Source organism: Amphiura filiformis, chromosome 13 (genome assembly GCF_039555335.1).
Source record: "Amphiura filiformis chromosome 13, Afil_fr2py, whole genome shotgun sequence".
Taxonomy (NCBI): domain Eukaryota; kingdom Metazoa; phylum Echinodermata; class Ophiuroidea; order Amphilepidida; family Amphiuridae; genus Amphiura; species Amphiura filiformis.
Genome location: NC_092640.1, coordinates 62,611,454 through 62,637,291, shown reverse-complemented (window position 1 = coordinate 62,637,291; position 25,838 = coordinate 62,611,454). Strand labels below are relative to the sequence as shown.

The window sequence follows — 25,838 nt, the reverse complement described above, 5'->3', positions numbered from 1 at the left end:
ATGACCTTCATATAACCCGACATTTTAATGTTATTAAAACGTGTTTACCCAAACCAAAACCCAAAATATAACTTATTTAAAACGTTTTAAAAACGTTTTTGTGTTTACTGGGTTGCTACTACTGAAGTAATTTATTTGCTATAAGAGAGAAATTTATTTGCTATTAATAACAATTTATATACTATCTGCCTAATAAAGTCAGTTATATGCCTACTTTTTAATGAAGATGGTATACTTACTATATACTAAAGATTTAAATTTCACTATTTATTTGGTAGGCCTATTTCTATATGTGATAGATATGGAAAAGCATAATGTAAGTAACGGCAGCTACCCCCCCGAGAAGTCTTACCCTCCGCTGCAAGCCGCCTGATATTGTTAAAGGTTTTTATGTCTTTTTTTGTACTTTTTAGCCCATTTTGACAATTTATGTCAAATTTTACCCGAAAGTTGTCTTAGTAAGTTGTCTTGACCCCCTCACCCTCCGCAAACCTAATGAGGCAGCCCCTAATCCGGCCCGTATAAATCCGGACCCCTTGGTCCGCGCCCGTAAATTGATTGTTGCATAAATTGTTGCATGATTTCTCGAGTTTGGGAAATTCCCTGTATGGCCTAGATGCAATGAAATCGCTATCATTGTGTGTCATCTGACGGAAGTGTTTTATCGTGAGTTCAATTTGAAAAACACTGAACATGCTGAACAGCTGAAGGATATGTAGAAATCTTGGTTTTTTCTTAAAATAAAGAGCAAATCAGCAGGAAGAAAATAACGTGAAGAAAACAAACACAATTTGCATAAAATATAATCGGTTCCATTATTTTCAAATTATCCAAATTTTATTTCTAGAAACAGTTTATGACCCAATGAATGTCAAGTATGTTTTTATATCACTGCAGTAACGGCGAAGAGGACTGGTATGTATGTATATGATAACTGGTAGCGAGTCTAGATCTGCGAATAGTTTTGGACTTAGTTTTACCACGTTTCTGCTGTTTATTAGAGTACCAGTGCGTGACCTGACATGACAGGTATGTTCTAGGTGAGTTATGCATATGAATTTCTCCAACGCAATTTTGTTGATTGTTCAGTGAGTGAATTTGTTTGTTCATGTCCGTAAGAAGTGTAAATTCACTGGGCATCCGTATACTGACAAAGCAATGCAAGCAACATACGAAGTTCCCCACACACAGAGTTCAATATGGATTGTAAAACAGCTAGACGGTGGAACATCATCACTGAGTACTTTTTTTGTTCTTTCGTCATCGTCACAGCCCCGCAATAATTTATTTTTATGACATTTAAAAACTAGATGCAAAAGGCAAACCTTTAATTGGCCCAAACCAGGGCCCATCAAACACAATAATGGTGCATATTTTACATAGAAAATTAAAAGATGAGAAGATTGGTCATAAACCTACAAAAATACACTTTGTTAAAAAGCATACAAAAATCAGCCTTTTTTTTTTTTTTTTTTTGGAGATTTTAGCCATTAAGCCCCCCGCATAAATCTGAAAGAGGGGCTGAGCCCCCCGCCGAAAAGATCCTGGACACGCAGATGAAATATTTTGTTTACAATACATGTATACTTCACTTGACCCAAAATGATTAAATATAGTCCCCCTCAGACTCCCCCCTGCGCTGCATGCGCGGCGGGAAATCCGACTTCGTAGGATTTAACTTACCGGGAAACTTTGCAGGCGTTAACGAGTATTTTCGTAGAAGTAGAAGTAGAAGTTGGCATTTTTTACATCCCTGTGACTGGTTTATTTTTGTGATGAGAATCGTACATGGAATTTTAGAGGGATTTTGATAGCGCTTCAACATCTGCTCTATCATGAGACTATGCTTTGTTGAATATAATATTTTGGTTTTTTTCTTTCAGTGTGACTGTTGATTGCAAATAGTTCAGGATGAAGAGGTACGCCATATATTAAGGTGGTTTTAAATGCAAATTAAAGATCTATGGATCGTTTTCATCTTTGGCACAGAAGAAGATAATAATTTTTAGAAATTTTCAGCAGTGTTTTCAACACCCTACCTCCTCTGATTATTGCTCTCCAGGGACCGAGAAATTTCAGACCTGGATACTGCCCTCATACGGTTGAAATTGCACATGTCCAAATAATTATTGGAATGGTGTCAAATTGTTCAAGAACATCACAAATGACCTCTGCTGATTTTCCCGTAAAAAGTTTGTAAGTAATATGGAATCTGTGGCCAAAAAACAAAAATTTCACTTTGACTCCCCCAGGGGGAATTCCACTGGGATTTTTTGTACGGGAAAATCAGTGGAGGTGCGAAGGAACATGACTCAACATGTTAGTATACTTTTATTGGCACAAATGAAGTGATTTGCGAAAAAACAGGAAAAAAACAACTTTCAATGTGATTGGTCAGAAGCCAATAGCGACTGCTTGGTTACCATGGCAATGGTTTTATTACCTTCATAACATGGCCAACATATCCCTACAGAAGTGCAAACTCACTTGAGATTGTATCATGAAAGGTTTTGGAGATATTTGCAAAAATGTTGGAATTCATGATTTCCCTAAACCTTGCCTTTAACACCACCTTAAACCTAGAAGCAATCTATATAAATTTCAGGAAAGTACGTCTGGCAGAATGAGTACGGTATAGATAGAAAATACATATACCGGTACTGATAGCCCCTCAAATGTTTGGCATTGTGTTTCACCATCTGATGACATCATCAATAAATTTGACCCTAGTGTCTGGGATAGCATCTAGTTCCAGTATTAACTGTAACTCAGCATAGATGTCATTATGTTTATAGACTGAAGTCTTGCTGGCAAGACTAGGATAGCATCAAGCTTTATACATTTTGTACTAGTGATGTTTTATAATTATTAGAGAAAGGGAGTAAAGTCAAAACAAGATTTATTTTGTTTTATTCTGTTATTCCCTATACTCACTGTAGTAAACCTCTAAAGTATACATGATTAGTAGGGGAGAGCGGGGAGTGTTCGCCCTATTTTTTTCTGACCAGCCTAGCGATGTCAATTTTAAGGTTAGGGATGACCTGATTAACCCATGTGAAAGCCCTATGTCTTAGCTATATACGGCCACAATCCCAGAACTATAGGGCTTACAATAGCAACAGGATTGAGCAAACAAAAAAAAATTTTCAAAGTGGCGAACTTGCCCCATATTGGGGCAGGTTCGCCCATATGGTGGGGTAAGTTCACCCTAATCCCCCAAAAAGGTTTAAACATTGCATAACAATAACATATTCAATGCAAACATTTAGCAAGGGTATACAGGGTATTCATTCTCTTCTGGGGAGTCACTAAATTTGTTGCAGGGATCGGGTCAGGGTAAAATGTAGGGGTCCAAACTGAGCTTAAAGGTATCATGTTTACAACTTCGGGGAGATTATGGATTAGGAAATACTCCGGTGGTATGAGCAATACTGATACCACATAACTTTAAAAAACATGCTTTTCAGTTGTTTTACCTTGTTTAATGGTATAATTATCAATATTTTGCATAATACGCGGATGGGGCAGGTCCGCCTCCAGTTTGGGGTAAGTCCGCCTGGGAAGATATAGGGCTAACATGCCCCATCCTCAAAGGGCTTAACGTGCCCTTTGTGCACATTTTTGTATTTTCTTAAGGGTATGCAAAATACAAATCGAATAAGGAGCTTATAACTGCATTAAATCTTTGACAAATCCCATGTTCCCAATACAGATTTCCATTAAAACCATCTGTATTTATGTATCAATGATAATACAACATTATTAATGCAAGAAAAGGTTATGTTTTGGTGTAAATTTTTTGTTTTGGCTGCAGTTCGATGAACACGTCCCTATATATCACGTAGCTAATATGAGAAGTTTATAATGACCTTTGTCACCTAATTTTGCCATCACCAAATTCCCCGATAGCCGTAGTGCTGAGAAACAAGGGGTGGGCGAACCTACCCCTAGGGCGAACACTCCCCGCTCTCCCCTATAACAGTGTCTGAATTGGAAAGTATCAAGCTTCATACTAACCAAATTATTTTATTTTTTAATGGATTAAAGTCAAAATATATTTATTTTAAAACTTGAACTAGATGAAAGCAGCATTGTGTAAACATTTTGCATTTTATGCTTTTCGAAACCAAGTGAAATTTTACTCACTACAATATTTTGTCATACACGTCTGAGGACTTCATCAGGTATGACTGATTTTGGTCATCTGATCCACTTTCCCGGCAAACAAGTTTGAGTGGTTTCGGAGGTCAAAAGGCCAATGAGAAAAAGTTCACTCGCTCAGAACGCAGGACATCTGAAATGGAACAGACCAAATCAGCCATATCAGATCACGTAGCAAGGGCTAACCATGTTATAGATTGGGAAGAATCTAAGATCCTTGGATGGGAGCACGACAAAAGATCCAGAGAAGTCCGGGAAGCAATGGAGATTAGAAGACGGGGCACCAATACCCTAAACAGGGAGGAGGGCACCTACCTCTTGAGTCATGTCTACGATCCACTTCTGAAGTCTGCAAAAGAGACTAAGGAGTACCGGGAACCACTCAAATGATTTACAGCTTATTATTTAAATTTTTTCCAGGTTTGGGCCTACATGTGTGTACGCTATAACTCTTCGTTTCAGGCGCTTGAATCAAGGACAGCCAGAGAGGAACAAAGATGGCCGTTCTACCAGGTTAGATATGTCATATGTACACAAACATGCGCACCAGAAAAGGATTTTTAAATCCTTTTCTGGTGCACACGTTTGTGTAACATTTAATGAAATATTTAAAAATATTTCATATGCTATGCAAATAACCCATTTCCATGCCCCTTGTGAATCTATCCTTTTGTTACGTTAAATATTCTTTTGAATTTTAATTGTTGAAAGTCGCGTTCTGCTTATACATACATCAGTGAACATCAGAACATCCATTTCTGGCACACTTTTTCTAACTTTTATCGAAAAAACACTGACCCATAATGCACAAATCTGGTCGGTCAGGTAAGATCAGTTGAAAAATTAAGATGGTTTTATCACCTTTCTTCTATTTCAATCTGTAATTCCCCTCAGTGGTGTTTTCATCAAAGGGGCATGGGGGTGTCTGGCATTTGCCCCCCCCCCTCAATCGATTGCAAAATTCCATAGGAAAATTGCCGAAAAAGGGCTTGTGCCCCGTAATCAGACCCGGTTCCCCCCAATGGTTGTGCCCCCCCCAATATGATGACCCACGCTATGCCTATGGCACTGTTCCCTCACATTGAAAGAAGTTCACATCGTGTGCATGTAATGATCAAAAATAGTCACGTCTCTCAATTGCCTCTAGGCAAGATTGAGGTCAGAACATGCCCACGGTTTTAACCCGGTTACTACTATTCAACAGTGGACGCTGGCGCCGTCAGTGTAAATATTAGTAACCTCCGTGAGCGCCATCTTGTGCATAGAACAAACTGCACACACGCTGGCCTTCATATTTGGATTGTGCACTACCATATTTGCACAGATTGTGTTTCGCACTTTTGTTATTGGACGTCTCGTTCGAAAGGCAAAATGTTAAAATTCTTTATTTTTACAAACTTTTGTGAAAAATTTTGTGTTATTTGTAAAGTGAAGAGATGATAGTGACGGTTATGAATGAGGTTAATAACTTTGCATCTGTAATATGTCGGGCATTGTGAAAAATTTAAACATTTTGCTTTGGACATCGGAATATCCCTTGGGGCTACGACCCTTGGGATATTCATCAGTTCCTGAGCCAAAATGTTTAGGTTTTTCACAATGCCCTCCAAATAACTGATGCCTAGGTATATTAACCCTAACCCGCCTGTATACTACAAAATACTACTTGATATATGCGCTGTTCGTGCGTGCATCCCACGTGGTGTGATGACGCAATCGCCTCTAAGTGATATATAGGCACGGTTTCGCTGGCCAGCGAAGCCCAAGACCCGTGGCAAGGTGTCGCCGACCGAGTGCTTGGCATGCGAGGGGTCTCGGGTTCGAATCCCACCCACAGCAAACAACTTCTTTTTTTCTTTTCTCTCTTTATTCTTTCCTTCTTTCCATTTTCGTCGCCAAAAAGCCCTTAGGGGGTTAGGGTTAACCTCTAAATATTAAAGTTGATTTGATTTTGTTTGCTTTACCAGTGCTTGGCTGAATTCAAACAACAACAACAACAACAACAACAAGGATACTGTTCATAGGTTTATACAACATGCTACATGTGCACCAGGAGTACAGTTTGCGAATGCGAGAAACACCATCCGCGAAAGCTTTCGGAATTTATTGCAGGTTATTCAGCCATGCTTTGAGGTTTGTGAGAACACAATAAGCTTTCCAGTGGAAACAAGTGAGTTGCTGTATTTTAGAGTAATAAAAACAGAGAATGAAAGGTAAAAGATAAAAATAGGATTCCTTGTTTTGGGTATAAATCTGGGGGGACACTCACTAAAAATAGGTGACAGGGATGGGCAGCCACATTGACCCCTATTTTTCAACTCCCTCTCACCCAATGGCCCCCTTTTTTGTCTTACTGAACTCCTTCTCACCCAATGACCCCTTTTTTGTTTTCCTGTCACCAAAAGACCACCCATTTTTCAAAATTTTGGGAAAATTTCTGATAATCTTTCACTAAATGACCCCATTTTTTCATTATTTTTCTTCAAATTTGTTCAAATTTTGATGAATTTTTTGAACATTTTGTATCAACTTTTATATCTTGACCCAAAATCTTTCACAGTTGCACTGAATTACCCCCTTTTTTGGTCAGATTTTCCCCAGTCTCACGAAAAGACCCCCTATTTTGGGACCTTCTCACTGAAAGATGTCCCTTTTTTGGTGTCTAGGCTCTTACCGAAAGACCCCTAAAGTTTGTTTGGTTTTAATTAGGTGGAAATTATTCGGTTACTGCGCGCGTCAATAAAGTCTTAACTCACGCTCGCGTAAATTAAGCATGCGCAGCTAGGTCACGCATTATGTAACACACAACTAAGCGTAAGCATTAAGCCCAACTGCGTGCATGCCCCATGGATGACATTACCTTAATCTTCTAGGGGTGTGAATGGAGTTACCTGAATAGCCCAATTATGTACCAAATCTGAAGATGTTTTGAATGAAAACAACTGTTTTATTTTTTTACTCTGAATAGTCATCAATAAAAACAAACGTTAAACAAAAATGAAATGATTACGGTTAACAACTTCTTGTCATTTTGATTTTGTAGTTCGCGATCAGGATGATAAACTGAAAGCCTTACAGACTCAACTGAATGAATGTCGACAGAAAACTGTAGCCATTATGCCCATACTGGAAAGAGACAAGATGAAAGCCGTTGTATTTGGATGGTAAGTATATCCATAGACAAAATGTTAATATCAGTTGGAATCATAGGCCTATGTTTTAATTATGTGCAGTTAAAAGCCAATATCAAGATTCATAATGGGGTAAATAATGTTTGTTTGTTTGTTTGATTAAACGGTCGCTAAAGTGTGGAGACACACGTGGGTCCTGATGTGACCAGGTTCACACAAATGCTCAAAAGCCAAGCTAAATAGCTTATATAAGTTGCTACCCTGGGTTGCTACAATGGGAACTTTATTATTTATTACTATGGCCTCTTGCCCCCACCCCCCAGCTTTCCCCAGTAAAACCCCCAGATTACTAAAATTTCTGCTTTTTGCAACAATTCAGCGAAAACTTTGTTGATTTCCTCCCTGAAATTCATGTTGCCCTCCAATGCCCCCCCCCCACTGAATAAAATTCCTGGCGCCACCACTGGACATCACTGAGTATGAAACACTTACTTTGTCACATGTAATGAAATATATGGAATACATGGAATACACCCCCCCCCCCCTAGTGACCACTCCTTCAATCTTCATCCTTTTATCATTGATTTGCAGTACAAGTAGCGGTAAGTCCACTCTCATCAATGCCATGCTCGATGTTGGTCATGTTCTTCCTACTGGCATGGGCAGGTCGTCATCATGTTTGGTACAAATAGAGGGATGTGATGAGCAGGATTCATTCTTGACTTTACCAGATGGCACAAGGAAAAGTGTAGAAGTAAGTTGTATCATATAGTAGGGTATAAGTTGCTTTGCTTAAGTTAAAGTGACTGCTGATCATCCCCCTACATTGAAGGAAAGAAATTTTTATAACCAAAACTTACTATTTTAGCATACATCCACCAATAATCTTCAGTGCCACCCAGGCCTTAAATTTTAATTTTTTTGGGCACCCATTTTCGAGGCCACTGGGCAAAGACAAAGAAGGGTACCAAGGCCAACAAGTGATGAAGATTGCATACGGGGGCACCAGGCCAAAACTGAAAAAGGGCAGGCAATGGACGTGGTGTACTCCCTGAAATTCTAGCCCTGGTGCCATCTGATGTTACTGGGTTGTTGGAGGGGTCATGTGACCTAGCCCATTAGGGCTAGAATCAGGTCACAATGCAAGATGAGCAGGTTGTACAATCTTGGAAAGTGGTGTTGTCCTCTGTCCTTATTTAGGTCGCTGGTCCTCCTTTAAGTTAATGGCTTCTTTGACTTCACACTTGAACCATTATTCTCCTTGTTCAAAACTCTTGTGCTGAAGAGTGGCTAAATGTTCGCCAACTGGAGAGGAGGGTCGGGTATGTTCGTCCAAGTTTTGAGGGTTCTGGCACTTTTTCCCATGTAGGTGGATGTGCATTCTTGGCAAGGAACTTGGTACACAACATAAAACATGGCGGCACCGACACTAGTCATCACGCGAGTGATCAGTGACTGTGGAAAATGCTATTAACATTACACAAATTTAATCTTTGAAGAACCGAATGAAAAGGTGAACTTGCCAGACTCTTCTTGTGATTTAGAATTTAATCAAAAGAAGAATAAAAAGCTTTCAACATGTTCAATGAGTGACAAATTCTGTGTGATTGCTTGTGAAATATCGGGCTCTTGTCAATGTCAGGCATGTGTGACGCTTTTGGGGTAAAAGTAACAAAGTGTGTGTTTGTAACAGGGATGGTAATTTAAGAAGTACTAAGAAGAGTGATACAGATCTTCCAAAAGGGCCTCTTCCTCAAATTCTTCATGAGCAGTTATGAGTTATGCATTTTGTTGTAGTGCATTGATCTTTGATAACATCTAATCTTTCATTGCTTCACATAGGATTTAGAAAAGCTTGGTAGCGAGTTAGAAGATGGACACTTAGGAGCTGAAGAAACAGCAATTGTCTACTGGCCAAAATCAAAATGTAAATTATTAAGTAATGATATACAGATAATTGACAGGTAAGTGAACTGTTAACAGTGTATCACATATCTGATTTTAAGGAATAGTTCATTGCTAGAAGCACCAGTGATTGATTGCCTCAACACCAGCGATTGATTGCTAGAACACCAGCAATTGATTGCTAGAACACCAGCGATTGAGGACTTTTGGGGAACAAAATATATATCTTCAATACGAAAGGTCAACATTTTCAAATGATGAAAGGGGTTTCCTCCCAGCTACATACACTTTAAATACATATCATTAGATTGATCAGGTTTACTTTGATGACTGTTAAATATTAAAATATAAAACATATAAATTTTTGATAATCTGTCATAAAATTTCAAAAATCAAAATTATTTGATATCATATTCAGGACATTCCTTGTATTCAGAATGTAATTTGATGTGTCTGATCTACTCTCGTGTCCCACAAAATATGCTGTGCAATCGTTGCTATCTAATCCCTTAAGAATGTCAATAAAAGTATTGTTTTTAGACCCAGCCATGTATCACCTGATATAACCTGGTAGATACCATTATTTCTGAGTGGAACAACGTTCCGCCCACACAATTAAAATAAGAGAACCAGGACTCGACCGCTATCTTGATACAGGCATGGAGCAAAAACTGGGGTATTCGGTTTCCTTCGGAATGCGCTCGAGGCATTCGTTTTCATGCAAGCGCGACATGGATGATGGGCGCATTTGAGAAACGCACTTGATGCGACCTGCACGCGAGTACCAAGACACTTTAGATGAGACGCAGAATTGTTTTCGATCGTCTCCGCGAACCGTCGGCAAGGACCTGAATACCCCCAATTTTCTCCCCAAAGCTGACGGCGCGATTGTACGTGGTGGTATAGGGAGTCCCAGTTCTCCTTCTCTAATTCTGTGGTTCCGCCTCACTGTTCCACTTAAAATAATGGTATCTACCGTGTTATGTCAGGCACTACTAGATACACGGCTGGGTCTCAAAACAAAACTTTTATTCTTTAAATATAATATAGGGTCCACAAGTTATAAGTTCCCCCTAATACTTCTTTAAATAAATCGGAAAATATTTCACGAAATGTAAAAAGTTATGTGTAGCCTTATTTGTTTTACACGTATGGACCAATTCATAGTGTCACACATCATTGCGTTCAGTCACAATGGTTTATTATGTAAAAAAAGAGACTGTTTTAAACTATGATTGTTAAAAGTTGCAGCTGATCGATCGAGTCCAGTCAGCCAGGTCTATTCATGAGTTTGTTAAGGAAAACCTGACTACTATGGGACTCGGGTACGGTGCAACTTTTAAAATGGCCTCTTTCCTTACACAATTAGCCATTGTGTCTGAACACAATGATGTGTTACGCTATAAATTGGTCCACATGTGTAAAACAAATAAGGCTACACATACTCACTTACATTTTTACATTTCATAGAATATTTTTCGATTAATTTAAAAAAATAAGTATTGGAGGGGGGAACTTATAAGTTGTGGGTATACTTTTCCTTTAACATTCTAGGCCTGGCATCAGCAATAACCCTGAGGTGGATAAAGCAATCAACAGCAAGTGCAGTGATGCGGATGTTCACATATTTGTGGTAGACTCGGTGGCTTCCATAACGACCGAGTCTAGAGAATACTTCTTGAGTGTTGCTGAGAAACTGTCTAAACCTAATATCTTCTTTGTGTGGAACAAATGGGATGAGTCTGCTAAAGAAAAGTCAGAAATTAAACGGAAAAAGGTAAGGTTGAAATAGACAGATTAGTTAATTTCTGTGGCAACAGAGTCTATAGAGAATACTTCTTGAGTGTTGCTAAGAAACTGTCTAAACCTAATATCTTCTTTGTATGGAACAAATGGGATGAGTCTGCTAAAGAAAAGTCAGAAATTAAACAAAAAAAGGTAATTAGGTACCAAAACTTGAAGCACGATTGTGTCGGATCGATTCATTTTTCGGGCGGGTTAATGCATTTATATTTGGTTCTTATTTTGCAGCATTTTTAGTGATAATTTTGTTATAAAAACAGCAAAAATCACATGGTTTTTATGCCTCTACCGCGAGGCATACTGTTTTTGCAATGTCCGTGCTTCCGAGCTTCCGTCCTTCCGTCCGGATGCGATATCTCGGGCATGGATGGGCGGATTGACTTCAGATTTTCAGGATAGGTGGGTCATGGTCAAAAACTGTGGCTACTTTTTTTTGGGTGAGGTTCAAGGTCATATACTGAGGTAAAAGGTCATTTGAGGTCAGAAGGCCCATTTTCCTTATTTACCTCTTTTCTCGGAGACCGGGGGTTGCACGTTCCTCAAACTTGGTGGGTGGGTGCATCTTGACCCCAGACAGAACAAGTTTATATTGGTTATGGGTCAAGGTCTCCTGAGGTCATGCAGGGGTCATCTGAGGTCAAATTAGCAAAAATAACATATGGCCATGAAACTTGGTAGGTACAGTCAACATTTAGAGCCAAATTTTTGGAAGGTCATTTTGGGGTCATCTGAGGTCAAATTAGTAAAAACTGTTATATGGGCATGAAACTTGGAGGGTACAGTCAACATTCAGAGCCTAATTTTTGGAAGGTCATTTTGGGGTCATCTGAGGTCATCCAGGGGTCATCTGAGGTCAAATTAGTTAAAACTGTCGTATGGGCATGAAACTTGGTGGGTACAGTCAACATTTAGAACCAATTTTTTGGAAGGTCATTTTGGGGTCACCAGGGGTCATCTGAGGTCAAATTAGTAAAACTATCGTATGGGCATGAAACTTGGTGGTTACAGTTAACATTTAGAGCCACATTTTTGGAAGGTCATTTTGGGGTCACCAGGGGTCATCTGAGGTCAAATTAGTATAATTACTATATGGGCATGAAACTTGGTGGGTACAGTCAACATTTAGAGCCAAATTTTGGGCGGTCATTTTGGGGTCACCCAGGAGTCATTAAAAGGTTGTTTTGGGGTCATCCAGGTGTCATCTAAGGTCAAATTCAGTCTCCTCTTTCAGGCTTTAAGCTTTGTATTAACTTGTGAATTCCACATCACTCCCTTTGGTGGAGGCATCACGGTCTACGCTATGCGTCGAAAACCGCGACATCCGAGAACCGCCGTCCATCTAGTTTTTTTCCTTTTCGGGGCTTGTGCATTAGAGGCATCAACATCAGCGTGTGTGCATTAATTAGTCTAATTTCTCTCCCAACAAGTAATATGTGTTCATTAACCTATAAATAAAGCATTAAATTTGATTAGACACTGGCTACAAATGTAACTTAATTCTCCATATGTGACACGATCTGGTCCATGGGGGCCAAAGGAGGCATTTTTGAAAATTGAGTTACTGTTATTATTACATTATTCTGTCGGTCCGTGTCACGTCACTTCCGGTTGATGATGTTCGAGTGAAAACAAGTCCCTGATTCGATTTTTGTTGATGATTTCTGTCATTGGTGTTAATTATGTAAATTTCGATCGCAAATAGTCAGTGGAATCAAGCAACCGTTTCTAAGTCTTAAGAGTGAAAGAAACTTACTTGATTTACCGTTTATGTACTGACAAACTTAAAATTAAATTCCATGGTCGAGTGTCCTTTTTTTCCGAAATTGAATGCCACTCCAGCAACATCGCTATGTAGCCTCCTTCACAGCCGGTTTCTGTTGTTCACAACAAACCGTCGCCACATGCAGTTTGGGCCGAGACTAGAGATAGCCGGATGTTCGACCGACAGAATACATACAATAGGCTATCATTTACTGAAAACACCAAAGGTCTAGCTTACTTGGTTCTAAAGTTTTTTGATGTCTATTTTCTTATGCATTTTATTGTTTTTTACACCATATTTTTACTTTTATCTCAGTTTCAAATTTGCCGCCTTTGGCCCCCATGGAGCAGATCATGTCACATATGCAAATCACATGATTAATATGCATACAATTTGGCATTATTTCTTTTTGAAAGGTTTATCAACAGCATGTAAAAGAGGCGAAAACATTGATGAGAGAAGCACTCAATGCAGAAGTAGATGAAAAGAAACTTTTTTTTGTGTCAGCAGAAGAAATTATAATGGGTAAGTTTTTAATGTTAAGGGAAAAAACCTTGGTTTCACTTGATTTTTTTTTAATTTTTTCAAATATCCGTCTTGCAACTATGTATAAATTCAATCAGAAGATATAGCAATTCAATTTCCTGAAAAAAATGATTGTGTCAAAGTTTTAGTCCATGAATATAATAGTTGGCCACCTTTTGTGAATACAGACCTTATAAAAAAAAAAAAAAATAATGGTTTGTCTCAAAGCTCGCGAGTGGTTTGAAAACAAATGCGAAATGCGATTTTTTTTTCCGACTTTTTTCATGGTATTTGGAGAAATAAATCTGATTTTCGCCAAATTTTTCCAGAAAAACTAAAAAAAAAAAAAAAAATTTCAAATAAAAAAGAATTCTGCATTTCTTTTTTTCCAAATCTCACGAATTTACAAATGTGCGCGCGAGCTTTGAGACAAACCTTTTTTGGGGGGCCTAACTGGATTCACACACACACACACACCCCTGTCTGTGTTTGCCTCCAAACGTGGACATTGTGTTTTGCTATCTAACCGAGGATGTGTGTATGATGTTTTCATCGCCTAACCGTGGACTAAAATGGCGGATTTTTTGTGTGTATATAATACTGAAACAGAATTTTAGCCATCACCCTGTGGACGGTAGTTTTTACATGTGTGGTCCTCGGTTTCAGGCAAATAGCGTTTAAAGCATCTAGCATGCATTTGAGGTCTTTTGCAGCAGTTTGAGACCGAGGACAGTCCTCGGTTGGAAGTAGGTCCACAGTTTAGGGTGCAAAATCTTGTGTGTATCCTCGTTTGTCAGCAAACATGTACGCACAAAGGGGTAAAACATTAATTAATTCTTCTGATAAGTTCTTCTGTCGTAAAAATTAGCTTGCTTTTACATGATGAAATAAAAATTTCTTTAAAAAGGGAATGGGGCGCCCAATAGGAGCTTTGATGTGATGTGCTGAAATGTACTCCGTTTGGATACATTTTTCTTCTTTAAAACAATTGTAACAGCATAGGAAGCAAAGAAAGATAAGGGAATGTAAAGCATATCTATTGCAATGGGAGAGGTGTAAAATCATACTGCAAGAGGATTGGTTTAAAGTAAATAGGAATAAAGCTCAGGTTACCATAATAATCACTGAGATTGTATTGCCCCTCATCTCTGTTCATGGTGGTTCCTTGCTTTCATGAACAGAGACGAGGGGAAATACAATCTCATTCACATGTTTGATGATCTTCTCAAGAAAAATACATCTGGCAACCGCGTTGCTAAGCAACCAGCATCCTGTGCGGTAAACAGAAGATTGTCACAACATCAACAGTGTTGAAAAAGGAGTCTGCTAGACTTCGAAACATCCACAGTGAGTACTGTATTATTGGAATAGAACTATGAACTTGTTATAATTTTCAATAACAGTCCTGATGAGCATGTTAAGTAATTTATACACAATGATATCTTTTTTGATTCCAGCCAAAACAGATCAAACTTCATTGCGTGTTGGCCATCAGAAGAGAAAAGCAGACTTTGACAGGTTTCTTAAAGAGCTACAGGTAAGATAGGGTAACCAAACTAACCCATCCTGACACTCATTCACCAACCTTGACACCCCGTAAACCCATCCTGACACTCCTTCACCAACCCTGACACTCCATAACCCATCCTGACACTCCTTCACCAACGCTGACACCCCGTAACCCATCCTGACACTCCTTCACCAACGCTGACACCCGTAAACCCATCCTGACACTCCTTCACCAACCCTGACACTCCATAACCCATCCTGACACTCATTCACCAACGCTGACACCCCGTAACCCATCCTGACACTCCTTCACCAACCCTGACACTCCATAACCCATCCTGACACTCATTCACCAACCCTGACACTCCATAACCCATCCTGACACTCCTTCACCAACGCTGACACCCCGTAACCCATCCTGACACTCCTTCACCAACCCTGACACCCCGTAACACCCTGACAACCCTTAACTATCATAATACCCTTAACCTACCATAACCCACCCTGACACTACCTTAACCCATCCTGACACACTGTGACACCCCGTAACCTTCCTTAACACACACCTAACACAACACTAACAGCCCTTAATCCATTCTGACACCCCTTAACCCACCATGACACCCCTATGCCACCATTATACCCTTAACTCAACCTAACATCCTTTACCCAACTTGATACCCCTGGGTTAACCAACACAACAGACTTAACCCACCATAACACCCAGAATGAAACACTCATATTGTGTTTATTATCAATAATGACGAATGATAAATTTATCACAAAGACCATTGGCCCACTTATTGTACACCCTGTATATTTAATTCTTAGTCAGTGGGAGTGGTCTAGTTCGTAGACACATTTCTGATTGGACAATCGCATGATTTCGGGTGCCGTCTATCAGGCCGTAGACGACCCCACGTCATCATGCGTCATGATAATGCGTAACACGCATGTAGAGGTGCGCGATACATGTATCGTGCTGGATGCGTAGACTAGTGCGGAATACGCGAACGCGCTAGCAGTACGCGAACAGAATACGTGAAGTTGTAAACAAGTTTCGTTCATTTTGTGGTGAGGGGAGTTTTTAGGACGGTAACTTAGTTTTTGCTTTAAAAAAATTGTTTACAGTTATTAAAATAATATTTAACTGACTAAGAATGAGAATAAACGATAGGAATTTTTATTTTGCCTATCCTCTACCTATGATAGATGACAGGCAGGTCCAATATTTTTATCGTAGTCGCCGGCATCCACTACTCAAAATATTGGACCTGCCTGTCGTCTATCACACGGTAGAGGATAGGCAAAATAAAAATTCCTATCGTTTATTCTCTAATTGTCGTGCACTCCTTTTACAGGAGAGTATATCCGCTTGTGCAATCAAGACAAAGTTTGGACCACACTGTTATGAGGGCATTGCTCTGTGTGACAGATTGGATGCATTAGCTCAAGGAATTCTAGAAAGCCTTGACCATGTCAAGTAAGAAACAAAATAATAATAATTAAAGCGAGTGAGGTGGCATGCCATTATTTTTCCCAGTTTTCGCTATTTTAAACTAAAACACTGCAGTGTACTTTAATATAATTTATAAAGGTTGGTCTTAACCCTGGAATTATGGAAACTTTGCATGGGCCTCAAAGCTGCTAAAATGTTGGTATAAAGTATATAAAAGTATACATATTTGATTATGACTTGATGAATCCATCTGTGAGGTCAAATTTGGGGAAAAGTGCTTAGTATTGGGCAACATAACAACAAATTCTTGAGTAATTTTTTTTTCATTTATTAATTTTTAAGATGTAAGTATTTAGGACCTTTTTTAATATTTTGGAATTATGACTTGGGCATTTTTCAACCATTTTTGGTGAAAAGTTGGTAAAAAGTCAAAAAGATAAAAAATCTTGTCCTAGATATTTATAATCTAGTTTTTAAAAATGAATGAAACACATTTTTGTACTCTAGAACTTTTTTGTTAAGTTGCCTGAAACATTTGAGTTAAAAAAACGTTTTTGAAGGGAATATTCTCCAAAACAGAGCATTTTCTGACCTCACAGATGGATTCATCAAGTCTTTGCCATATTCTAAACATGTATAGTTTTATATACTGTAGGCCAACAATTTAGCAGTTATGAGACCCAAAAGTTTCCATAATTTTGTGGTTCAGACCAATTTAATATTAATACCTTAATATTTCTTTATTTCTAAATTGCACTTTTTATAGCTGCTGTGCTGATGGACCTACCCACATTAACGCACCTTTACTTCCCTGCATTCTCTGTGCCTTTATGTCAAATGTGTACATTTAGACTATTGAATCAGATTGAATCACATTAAAATATTGTGTTTTGTCAACAGATAATTATTAGGTTATGGATTCAGCTTTTGTTGAGGCTGCCAAGACATGCCCATAATACCACTTGGGAGGGGGGCAGGGGCATAGCCAGCTTTTTTGGTCATGGGTGGCAAAATAGAATTTTGGGGCACAGACAAAAAAAATTACAGTTGCATCATACAATTACATAGAGACTGTATGTCTACGAGCTTCAAAAAGGGCTTTATTGTGACGATGTGCGCACATATTTTTGCCCATTATCAGGATGGAAATGGCTTTATCTTTACAATGTGCACGTATAGCGTGCAAAAATGTTGCACTTTACACTATTTTGGCCCATGGTCAGGCTGATTTTTGGTAGAAAAGGGGCCCCTTGTCCCTTTTCTTTTCCTTTGCCCCCCTATGAAAAGATATGAGTAGCCTATTTGTTTTACACATATGGACCAAAATATAGCGTCACACGTCATCGTGTTCAGTCACAATGGTTCATATAGATGTAAAAAAGTTGCATCTGAGTCCATAGGAGTACATTCTCAGTAGGCCAGGCCTATTCATGTGTTTGTAAAAGGAAACCTGTTTAAAACAGCCTCTTTTCTTCAGAGATGCCACTTCTCCTGATTTATCAGGAATTCTTGATTTTTGTCATTTTTAGCCAAGAATTCAGGATTTTTTGGCAATGAATGAGTGGCTATGCTTCGCAACTTCCTGATTTTTTTCAACAAGCAAGTGGCATCTCTGTTTCTTACACAATTAACCATTGTGACTGAACGCAATGATGTGTGACGCTATAAATTGGTCCAAAGGGGTAAAACGAATAGGGCTATACATATCTCTTTACATTTGTACATTTTGTAAAATATTTTTTGACTTATTTTAAAAAGTATTAAGTGTTTTACTGCTGTTGCTACAACACTTGTGTTGATCTTTTCACTTACGGCAGGGAGGAACTAGCAAAAAGAAACGGTCAATTAACGACAGAGAATGACAAGTTAGAATTAAAATGGACACAATTTGAGACAGTGTGTGAAGAGGTGATAGAAAAGGCAAAGACAAGTCTAGAAAGAAAAGTAAGTAACACACACTGTGTAGGTTGTTCATGGGTGCATGGTAGGAAATTTGATTAATTTTGGGGCGATAATATATCTTTGGATGACAATGTGTTACTATCCATTAAGCAGAAAAAAAGCCATTCAATATATATTCATTGTAAAATATGAATCTTTTTCATGAAACATACAAATTATGCCAGCAGTGCTTGGACTGGTGCAACTCCCACCTCACTAGCTCAGCTTGACTCCATCCAAAATAGAGCTAAGCGTGTCATTGGTCTGCCAACAAATGAGTATGAAGATCATTGTATTCAGCCACTGAGCCACCGCAGGGCAGTTGGAGCAGCCCTCTTCCATTGTATGTTTTACAAGGAGGCCCCTGAGTTGTTATGCCAGCTGATGCCAGACATCCATGTCCATGACCCCAGGTTGCGATGGTCTGTGAGATCCCATGACCTAGCAGTGGAAGTCCCTAGATCAAACCTTGTCAGCCATGAAGATCATTTCTACCATCTACAGCCCAATTATGGAATTCTCTACCTGCCCAAATTCCAGCCATTAGATCGAGGGCCAGCTTTAGCAGGGAGGTTAATCGCTTTCTGGGTGCATCCTCGTCAGCAGCTTCTAAATGATTTTTTTGTCTTTGCTGTTAATGCCCAGTTATGCCATGTCGTAAAAAAAAAAAAAAGAAAACCTGTTTTCACCATTTCAAATCGAATTGTTTGTTACTATTAAACTGAGTCAACAAATTACAAGCACTGTATTAACTTCTCTCAATGTAGCCCTGCAGTATTTTGTGATGCAAGTTATATATAAAAGCTTCATATTTATTAATTATATATTATATGAAAAGTGCATTATGTCCTCTCTTTATTTTTAACTGATTAATTTCATTTTAGGTAAGTCGGGAGAAAAAGGAATTGAGTCGATTAGATGAGATATCGAAACAGGAAGGTATCCATTTTGAAGAAGATAATATAGATGGGTATAAAGAGGTATGTTGCCCTGGAATGACCATACCAATAAGCTCAATCGGCATTGGAAATTTGCAATGGATTGTGTGACAGTTTTTGCAGTTTTGGGACACTTTGTCCTTTGACCTATCGGGAAAATTCAGAAAAATTGGGGTTTTGTGTTGTACAAAACATAATTTAAAACGTGTAACTAGAATAAAAACACACCCAAAAATTTGGTTATTGTATAAATTAATTATTTTATTATTTGTAATGATAACACTATTAGAATAATAAATTAATTATTAATAATTACAGCAATTTTCCCGATATGTCAGAGGTCAAAGTGTCCCCAATGGCGATTGGGCTTATTAACACAAAATACAGACCTAATTCATTCCCTGATTCATCACATTCTCTGTTTAGTGGGTGAGCTCGGGGGGAGGGGGGCAAAGCTGCACTTTTACCATAGGTAGATGACATCATGGGCTACACAAAAATGCCTGATATACCAATACCAGAGTAGTGTTTGGCAGGAAAAGGTCATCAAACTTTACACAGGGTCAGCTTTCAAACTTAATCCAATTGTGTTAAATACAATTCCAATGTATTCCTCTAGTCATAAGGATGTAAAGTTTGACCTATCTAGGAGGTACCGTTGGAGAGAGGTTTTTTTTTTAGATCTATGGGGTCATCTTACATCTGCTCAACCATGTTTGAACTTAAATGCAGTATGTTACAGGCCACAAGACTAGTCGTAGGAAACCTACAACAATCTACAGCCTAACACCAACCAAAATCCATTGAGGTACCCAGGAATATGTGTTGATCTGGTCAGAGAGGAATTTTCTGGAGAAGGCTTTAAAAATTATCATGAGGCTCATTGAAATGTAAATAGTGTATTGTTATTCAAATTTGTGCCGTGACTTATATATAGCAGAGCTGCAACTACTGAAGCTAGTTGGTGATACAATGTTGGTCATAACCCCCGGCTACATCATAGAATTCTATCCCAATAATATCCAATATATACAATGTAGGCCTACCGTATATCAGATACATTTGAAGCAAACTTGGTTTGTCTGCATTTAAAAGAAATGTTAATTCACAAAGATAAATCGAGTATTGCACAGGCTCATCCAATTTAATGTCAAAGCACAGATACATATGTGGTCAAAGCAACAAAGGATTGGATTTAAAAATGTTGAAGGAAATTGGCTTACATTCTTTCCGGAACACACAGATTGTGGCCAAAAAAGTTTTACAAGATTGCAAAAGCCAGTTCAAGGCCTCCACCCACCCCAGGGTCCAGCATTGTTGTTTGAGAACCACCCTTTCAGCATGGACATATTGTGTGCACCATGTAAATTACTAATCTACCTTTTCTCTGATCAATCACATCTCTGAGATGTGGTTTACTTATTAACAAAATTATAAAGTAAACAGTTCAATCAAAACAATTAATTAGTGATTTTAGCATACAAGTTTTGTCAACCTTTTTTTTTCCAGGCCATACTTGTTAGATTCCAGGTACTTGATCGTGATGAGCTCCATAGCAACATAGAAGAAGCTAGAATAGCTTACTTAGCAGACATTGAGAGAAACTTGCACACAAGATGGAGGGAAGGTATGTACACATGGTGTGTCAAAAATGTGCATTTTAACCCCCTGGACACTACTGGTCATCTAACAGTATTTCTGATTGGTTGATAACTTGAAATGCTCATTTCAATTGCCAATTATGACTAGGCTTTTAAAAAATATTCATGGTCAAACTTGTATTTGCAGATACTTTTATTAATACCCTCCTTGATTGGTTCAAATTTGGACACAATATTCATTTTGGTCATACATAGGTAGTTCTCATGGGGTTATGGTAGCTGTAAGCTCTTTTCATTCTATTTTTGCTATATTGTAACCTATTATCCTAATTCTTAGCCCAATCAGGAATCTAATCTTATTCTGAATTGTATGTTACTAATCATGAGTGTATTGGACTTGAATTTTCAAGTCATTTTGGCATCTTCAAGATAAATGATATAATATGATATTTGTTACAAATTTATAAATTAAAATACCACTTAAAATGCCCCATTGTTTAAAATACTCATCTTAAGAGTAACGACCAGGTGGTTCATGATTCAACTCAATTCAATCACTTTAGCTTTTCTGAGGCTTTGGCCCTGTATCAGCCTTGGACTCGTGAGGCGTAGATCCGGGGAGATGGGGGAATTTATCCCCCAATATTTTACCAGGGGATGCTCCATACAATCATCCCCCAATGTTGATGCCTGAATATGGGTTTCTGATCAAATTAACCTCATATTTGCCCATTTTAGCCCCAAAAGTGCACATTTTCGCGCGCTTCGTGAGCATTTATTCCGCTTTTGCACCATATTTCATCAGTATAGCTTCAAAATAGCATTTGCACCATGAACTTATTCTGTCGCCAAAAAGTACTGCATTCATTATATTTCCAAAATTTTTTCCAACCCCACCCCCCTTGTCAAAAAGAAATCTACGCCACTGCTTGGACTAAGGCTATGAATGTATATCTGTATAGGCCTAATCTTATAATTGAAGACCAAATTAAAAAGACCAGTTTGTGTCTGACGTCAGGGCAAAGGTGCGGTGTGATTGGTTGCTAAACTGCGCAGAACGGCAATTTTGGTCTGGTTGTCAGGTCATCATACGCAAACTAGTCTTTTTTATTCGGTCTTTATTATTATTACCACAACCTTATCATAATTATACACTGTTCTTAATCCAATTCCTGACCTTCAATCTAATCTTAAACCTATGACTAAAAGTAATTTTAAACCTAATCCAAACCATGGCATGATAATCCTTTCACCTTAAGGCTTAGCCTATAATCCTAATGTGTCCCAATTCCACAGCCTAGAGTACTGAAGTGTGACGTCATAAAATGTTCTTTTTTGCATTTCAGCATTTTCATGACCATATGTCAGTAGAAAATGAAATCAGTGTAAATTGGCCTGGTTCATAACTGTTTGGAACCAGGCCAATTTTAACTGATTTCAATGGGGCTAATTAGGTGTTCATGTGGCCATATCTCGGGCCCTCATGATCCGATTCCCACCAAATTTGGACTGGATGTTTTTCATCATGCTCCACTGATAAATGGTATTCAAAACGCTGAAATGCAAAAAAAGTTTTCTGTGACGTCATCACTTCGGTACTCTATATACAAATCATTTGACTTTCTGTTTATATGATGTTCTGCACATACTCCACAGATATTCCTGACATCAACTTTCCAACAACACCAAACATGCCCGGATTACAAAAACCTCAGATTTCACTCAATGACCTTGGTAAAGACTCTCCATCCTACGCAGATAAAATGGAGTGGTTCAGGAAAAGCATGTCTTCAAGCATGGCAAGAATGACAACAGGTGTTGGGTCAGTGGCAGTCGGAACTGTACTTGGAGCTGCTGTAAGTTTTAGAATTATTTGAATTTAAATAATTATTACCAAAAATGCTCAGTTTGGGAGAAAATCCCCCAAAAGGCAACATAACAAAATAAAATTCTTCAGTAAAAAAAAAATAAATAAAAAGAATTCTATTCTACTAAGTATAAATATCTGGGAAATGTTTTTTCCCAATTTTTAAAATTTTGATCAACTTCACACAAAAATTGATGAAATTTGGGTGAAAATCAGTCATTTTTATAATTTCTTGTGTGCAAAATAGAGCATTTTTCCACCATTGTTGGTGAACATTTTCATTATTCCAGGGTTAAGACCATTCTTAAGACATGTTCTTCTTATGAATTGAAAACTTGGCTTTTTAGCCAGACTGTTGTTGTTTTGATGCTAACCTGCATAAGTCTTTCTTGTTTTTTCCTGTACTTTAAGGGCACTTCAAAGCACTGTACAATTTATATTAATGGTAGTTTTGTGATTCAGGAGTAAATTGCAAATAAGTAAGACAGTATACACTTCTCTAACTTTTTGTCGCATAACTTTTTTACAGGCTCATGCAAGTATTTTCGCAGCAGGAATCCCGGTGGCAATTGGTGGTGGAGCCATAGCATGTGCCATGTATCTTGACAGCATTCGGGAGTTCAGGAAAATACAGATCACAGAAACTATCAAACAGAGTTACAGGAAATGGTTAGATGAAGCGCAAGCTATTTGTCATACTCAAGGCAATGAGTAAGTATTTAATATCATCATACATGTTTCGCTCTTTGCCAAGTCCAAATAGGTTAGACTGGAAGAGCTGGGACTGTATCTGTACATGTATTACACCAAGGTATAAGTGCATTGGTGTCATAGACCAGACAGGGACGTCCTCTTTTGGTCTATGCACTAGCGTGCTCTCCTTTTAACCATTAGATTGTGGGTCTAAGTGATTGGCAGGCTAGGACCAAGTGAGGATAAAGGACCACGTATGATGCAGGTTACTAGGCAACTTCCGCACATATGAAATATGCCAAAAAAGTTTACAAAAGTCTTGCTTTGGATCCAAGAACTTCGCCCCTCCATCCCACCTTGGTCTGGGGCGGACATTTTAAAAATGAATTTAGGAGAGCAGCAACGACATCACTTGCATTACATTCGAGATGTTAAATCTACAGCATATGCAAAATTTGAGGAAATTCGCACGAGTCCGTTTTATTTTAGGGCCTTATGTCTATAACTGGTCTTTACATGTAGCCCTATGGAGAGAGTGCCCGTTGAGGCATTTAATTATTGAATGACCTTGACCCCTCCCATCTTTGGATATGATCACTAAAAATATGATTTTTAAGCCCTGTAGAATACTGTGTAAAATTAATAATGGTCGACCAAATGGGGCACTTTTTCACTCATAACATCCAAACTAAACATCTTTCAGCCCTAAAATTTCACCCCCTCCCAAAACAATGGGGGTGGGGGGGTATTAAAAAGGTGTATTTTATCAGTGTTAAAAGTATCAAACAATCTGGGCTTGGACAAAAGTGTCTCTTACTCTCTCCATACCTTTTACCATTATAGACTCATCAACGACATCAAGGAGGCTTTTAATGAGAAGATAGATGGTGAATATAAAGCTAATAGAAATCTCATCAACTTCAATAAGGACTGCATCCAACAACTTGAAATAGAATCAGAAAATCTCAAGACCTACAAGAAATCGTAAGTTGCTAGGCAACAATACAAGCTCAGATTCAGCTCTAATATAGTTAAAGGAAGTGTTTTAGCAGCAGTATGGCTTTCTTGCATGTGCATACGTAGCTGTATTTAGTATAGACGTATTTAGTCCAGGAGTTTGAACAGTGCCGGACACAGTGATGTGTAGCCTTGTGATAATAATATTGCTTTATTCGTCTACGGCGAAGCAGGTGTAAAGTTGCATTTTTCAATTTTTAGATTTTGAATTAGTTACAATTTACAAAAAATAAGCTTTAGAATGATGTATCACACCATGATATGGTAATCGCTAAATAATCAATAATTCTCTTGAAATTCCTTTGTTTCTTATTGACTAGAATTTTTTTATAGTTAATTGAGCCATATTCAATACTTGCATGGTTCCGCCATTATGTACTGTGTGCAGGGTGAGCCTCGAACTGACATCACATGAAAGGAATAATTACCTAACTTTACGCACAATGTAATATGACTGGTTCGATTCTCATTCATGTGTGCTGCCATTTTGAGGGCCTCCTTGCACATTGTGCATAATGGTGGAACCATGCACGTAGTGAATATAATATCTCTGAATAGGTCCTGGCAACTTTTACACCTTGTTTGTTGTGGATGGTCACACTATCACGCAAATCCTGACCCTTTCAACTTGCCCCCTTATGGTTAGGACATTTGCTTCATAATATTGAGCCTTGGGGTTCACTGCATGCTCTAACACCCCCCCCAACACACACACACCCCCCCACACACCTGTGCATAGAGTAGCATCCCTAAATGTTCTCTAAAAATTCCACCCATGCATCATCAATTGGCATTAATTGTAAGATTTATATTTTTTCTCTGCCTTTTTTTGTTTGATTTTTCAGACAACTTCCAAATGTGAAGAAAAGCTTTAAGAAGTTCGAGCAGGACTACCTCCAGGATAAACCAGAGGATAATGACAGTGAAACTAAACCCAAGCATGATGACTTTCAGTTCTTTTGATAAACTACCATTTTCCCCTTCCCATAAGATGCAGCTTGATTGAAGTTTAAACATTATTGATCCAACTGAAGCGCAAAATATCTTCTGCTGCAGAATTTCTACTGAAGAATTTTAGACACTAACTTCCATCAACAACAGTGAGATTTTTGGGGATGGATAGAGGTGTTGTACCAACATAAATACCCAGATCCATATCTGTATCTAGACTAATTCCAATCAGCCGTCTACACTTCGCATGTACTGTGTATGCTTCGTAGTGACGACTGATTATCTTACAGCCAATATCATGACGGACTTCTGAAAACTATTCAATGCGACTTCAGTTGTGCGCCGTAGCGCGCCTGACTAGCGGCGCCAGCGTACCGCGTCAGCTGTACCCGCGCCGCTGTGACAAGATCGCGCTCTGAACTTCTAAAACAACAAACTCGGTCAAAAGGTCAATTTGGACACAACTGCGCATGCTCTATGCCACAGGAATCCTGTTGCAAAATCCGTCACTTTTTTCCACGTAGTTTTCTCAGTCGTCAATCCAGACGGTTGACGACTGAGGGCAGCAGTCTAAT

At 38.5% G+C, this 25,838-nt stretch overlaps 1 protein-coding gene across 2 annotated transcripts; it reads left to right on the top strand.

Annotated features, from left to right (window-relative positions):
* Nucleotides 1-834: 834 nt before the first annotated feature.
* LOC140168627 (mitofusin-2-like) lies at nucleotides 835-25,609 on the top strand. 2 transcript variants are annotated; one of them, XM_072192033.1, is made up of 18 exons: nucleotides 835-1,029; nucleotides 1,884-1,919; nucleotides 4,582-4,674; nucleotides 6,129-6,331; nucleotides 7,205-7,325; nucleotides 7,884-8,046; nucleotides 9,135-9,256; nucleotides 10,752-10,974; nucleotides 13,179-13,287; nucleotides 14,745-14,824; nucleotides 16,158-16,279; nucleotides 18,073-18,199; nucleotides 19,081-19,176; nucleotides 20,644-20,761; nucleotides 22,392-22,591; nucleotides 23,132-23,313; nucleotides 24,139-24,279; nucleotides 25,158-25,609. In XM_072192033.1, exons 2-18 carry the CDS (start codon nucleotides 1,912-1,914, stop codon nucleotides 25,273-25,275), a joined length of 2,226 nt encoding a protein of 741 aa, XP_072048134.1. In that variant the 5' UTR covers nucleotides 835-1,029; nucleotides 1,884-1,911; the 3' UTR covers nucleotides 25,276-25,609. The 2 variants fall into 2 exon arrangements, with proteins under 2 accessions (XP_072048134.1, XP_072048133.1); XM_072192032.1 differs by having other exon boundaries at nucleotides 835-1,040.
* The last annotated feature ends 229 nt before the right edge of the window (nucleotides 25,610-25,838 follow it).

Bases quoted from the DNA above. Each gene is read 5' to 3' on its own strand.
- LOC140168627 (XM_072192033.1), top strand. The intron at 7,326-7,883 runs GTAAGTATATCC...ATTGATTTGCAG, and splicing joins AAAGCCGTTGTATTTGGATG to TACAAGTAGCGGTAAGTCCA. The intron at 14,825-16,157 runs GTAAGATAGGGT...CTCCTTTTACAG, and splicing joins GGTTTCTTAAAGAGCTACAG to GAGAGTATATCCGCTTGTGC.